The 3,533-nt window shown below is 62.5% G+C and overlaps 1 protein-coding gene across 1 annotated transcript in view; it reads right to left on the reverse strand.

Annotated features, from left to right (window-relative positions):
- EPN2 (epsin 2) overlaps positions 1–3,533 on the reverse strand; it is a 79,032-nt gene that overhangs the window by 1,738 nt on the left and 73,761 nt on the right. The window contains exons 11-12 of the mRNA XM_024752739.1: positions 2,130–2,342; positions 3–259 (exon numbers count right to left, since the gene is read on the reverse strand). Of these exons, the coding sequence (XP_024608507.1) occupies positions 3–259; positions 2,130–2,342 (470 nt within the window). The remainder of the gene's footprint in view (positions 1–2; positions 260–2,129; positions 2,343–3,533) is intronic.

Consider the following 3,533-nt stretch of genomic DNA (forward strand, 5'->3'; position numbering starts at 1 on the left):
GCCGACGGGGGGACGCCCAGGCTGCCCACCATGTTCACTGCAGCGGGGCCCAGCGGTGGCAGGGAGGAGCCGCCAGCCCCCAGGGCTGGGTGGGAGGCTGCGGACGTCACGGAGGCCACAGCCACGGGCTCCACAGCCGGGCCGGGCCCGAAGGACGCGCTGCTCCCCAGCACCGGGCTCCCCCGCAGCTGGTTCAGCGTCGGCGGCTGCGGCTGGTTCACCTGGAAGGGGTTGACCGGGGCTGAGGCCGCGGCGGCACCTGGCGAGAGAGCGGGCAGGGTGGCCGCGGTCAGAGCAGCAGCATGCCCGGGCCTGGGCGACCGCGGCACAGCGGCACCGGGGCAGCCCGCCCGCCCCTCTGGGCCTGGTGTTGGGACTGGGAGAGTCAGGCCGTGAGGAGCCCAGCGAGGGGCCAGGCTCGCGGGGCCCAGCTCCTCCTCCGGGCGGGCACCCCGGGCGCCCTCCCTCGTTCTCTCAGCCAGCCAGCCAGCCTAGCTCTGCGACCAGAGGGAGAGGGGAGAGGAGAGAGGTGCGGGGAGAGAGGGGAGCCACGGGGGAGGTGGGAAGCGCAGGGCGGCCCGCACCTGGGGACCCTGGCATAATAAAGGCTCTGAGAAGTCCTGCAGTCTAGAAGCAGATACAGCGCCGTCCTGCCCAGTGTTTCCGGAATTCCTCTCATACCAGAAACCCTTCCCCGAGTTCAGCAGAAACATCTACTGATACCCTGGCCAAAAACCACGGGCGCTGCCGGCACTGAGTCTCCAACTCGGCCCAGCCCCTGCTCACAAAGGCTGCCAGGAAGGCACCCCCAGGTCACCAGAGGAGATGCCGCCTGCTCTCCACGAGGGCACCCCAACGCTCTTGCATCAGTCGCTCCTCGGAGCCGTGGGAAGAGGGCTGTGCAGATCAGATCACCCCGGCTAGAGATGAGCAGACTAGACCACAGAGTAGGACCAGAAAGGGGAAGAGCCAGGAGGATGGCCCTGGAGGGCCGGGGGGCTGCCGGAGCCTCCTGCGTCTTGGCTGTAGCCCCCAGGCCCTGACCGGCCCCCCACGGCCTGGCAGTGGAGCTCCTGCAGGGGCCCTCGGGGCAGACCCCTGGCTGTCGGCCAGCTCTGCCCTGGAGCCACTCCCACTGGTGGCAACCACGTTCCCTACCCACCTCAGGAGCGCACGGCCGGGCAGGACCCAGGCGTCACACACACACCGCTTCTGTCAGAGGGTCCCCAACCTCAGCCTGCCAAGTCCTCAGGTCTGAGGCCAAACACCTTGAAGGTGACCTGTTCCTGCCCTTGCGGAGCCCAAGGCCTTTCTGGGAAAACTCTGGGGAAGGGCAGGGGCTTCCTCAAGGAAAAGGGTTGCCCGAAATGAGAAGCGAAGGGGGTTCCGAATCCCCAGCCCCGGAGAAGAGGAGGGAGACGTCCCGGCAGAGGGAACAGGACGTGTAGCGGGGGGGCAGAGAGCGGCCCACGCAGCTGAGGGGCTGAGCGCACAGGGGGCTGGCGTGGGCGGGGGCACGGGACACGGAGGCCCTGGCCACTCACTTGAGGGCTGGGGCTTGTCCTGCAGCCCACGTGGAGCTCCTGAGGGTGGAGAGCCCACCGGCAGGGAGGACGGGCTTGGGGGCAAGGGTGAGTGCCAGCCCCAGATAAGGCAGAATCCAGCAGCAGGGGCGAAATGAGGGCTCTTGGGGTCCCTGGGGCATGGCCCAGCAGAGAGCCCAGTTACCCTCAACCCGAAAACAGGGCTGCTGGGCAGCAAACCCAGGCTCCTCCCCTCAGCCCCAGCACTGTCCGCCTCCAGCTGACCTAAAACTGGCGCTCGCTAAAGGGTCTCCCTGGCTGCTGGGGCACCAAGTCAGGGGCAGCTTCTGCTCAGCGGTCTCAACTGAGGACAGGGTTTGTTTTCCAGCCCCCGAGTCCCGAGAGGCGCGAGGGCTGGTCCAGGATGCCCGGCGCTCCGCTACTGCTCAGCTGGGGCCAGCATGCCCCGAAGCCTGGTCCCCGCCTGTGGTCCCCGAGGGAAGAGTCCCCCGCAGAGGTGGAGGGGAGGTCAGTGCCCACGGGCCTGCCCCAGAGCCGCTCTCAGGAAGGGCAGACGGCCAGAGGAAGGCCGGGAAGCAAGCATACCTGGTGCCAGGAAGGGGTTGAGGGACTGTGCCGGCGGGGCTGGCTTGGTCACCAGCGAGTCCAGGTTCACCAGGGCTGCGTTGGGGCCCAGGAAGGACTCGGGGGTTTTCCGGGTGCCGCTGGGCTTGCTTGAGGCCACGGTCGGGGGCTGGGACTCAAAGGGGTCGGGGCTGGTAGTTCCACTGTTCTGGGCCGGCGGAGACGCCGCCTTGGCTGCAAGACAAGGACACACACGGGCTGGTGAGCCTGGAGGGCTCATCCAACCCCGAAGCGTCCAGAGCAAACCCCGACGTCCCCGGACGCCGACTCGCCGGGGATGCGTGCGGCTGCCCAAGGAATGGGGCGTTCACTGCAGTGCTATTTCCAACAGCCCCAACCTGGAGCCACGGTCAGCCACAGGGCAGGGCAAGTACAACCAGACCTGAGTCCAGGGACGGAAGACGCGATGAGGAAGGAGCAGGGACAGAGCAGTGCAGCGCGACCTCCACAAATACTAAGCTGGCATTTTGGGTTGGTGGCCACACATGAGTAGCTCACATTTTTTTAAATGTTTTCATTTTCTAAATTTTCTACAGTGAACATGAATTGCTTGACAGTAAGAAGAAAGCAAATGACTTTTAAAAATTCAGCCAACAGAGGGTGTGCTGAGGCAGGCCGGCAGGAATGTGCTAGGCTGCTCTGCTCTGTGAGATGGTGATGGGGACACGGTCCCGAAGAACCATCGATTCTGCACTCAGCAGCCCCACGTCCAGGAACCCAGACTCGGGAGATAACGCAAAGTGTGAGCAGGGGGTTAAGCACGGAGATGTTCGCTACAGCATTATTTACTTTAGCACAACTTGAGATCAACTTAAAATGCCCTCCCCAAAATTAACGATTAAATATGGGGTTGGCCAAAAAGTTCGGGTTTTCCCGTAATATCTTACGGAACCCAGTAACTTGTCGCTGAGCCCTACAAAGAGATACTACAAAGCTATTTCTAAAGAATTTGTAACGTTGAAAGAATATGTTCCCAATCCTCTTTTCCACAAAAGCGGTGGAAAAAAAAAAAAAAGTGGTGGGGGCAGGATTCGACTCCCTCCATCCGTAAGAGCTCAGAAAAAGTGCTGGGAGGGCGCACAGTGGCCACGTGTAGATGGAAGAATGACAGATGATTTTCATTGTCTTCCATACACTTTCCCACACTTTCTACAACGGGAACACCTCCAGAATTGCGGTAAATACGTCACAGGCCCAGGGAAGGGTGCTTAGGTTTCTCCCTGAGGGGTGGGGAGCGAGCAAGGACAGTTAGGTTGTACTTTGGCCTGTGGAAGAGACACGCGGAATCTTGTTGCTTTTTTAATGCGGCAAAAGAAACCCGGGGAAGCAGCAGCTCTAAGTTGCTTCTGGGCCCCTGGAGCTGAG

This window comes from Neophocaena asiaeorientalis, unplaced genomic scaffold (genome assembly GCF_003031525.2).
Source record: "Neophocaena asiaeorientalis asiaeorientalis breed wild unplaced genomic scaffold, Neophocaena_asiaeorientalis_V1.1 scaffold540, whole genome shotgun sequence".
Classification (NCBI taxonomy): Eukaryota; Metazoa; Chordata; class Mammalia; order Artiodactyla; family Phocoenidae; genus Neophocaena; species Neophocaena asiaeorientalis.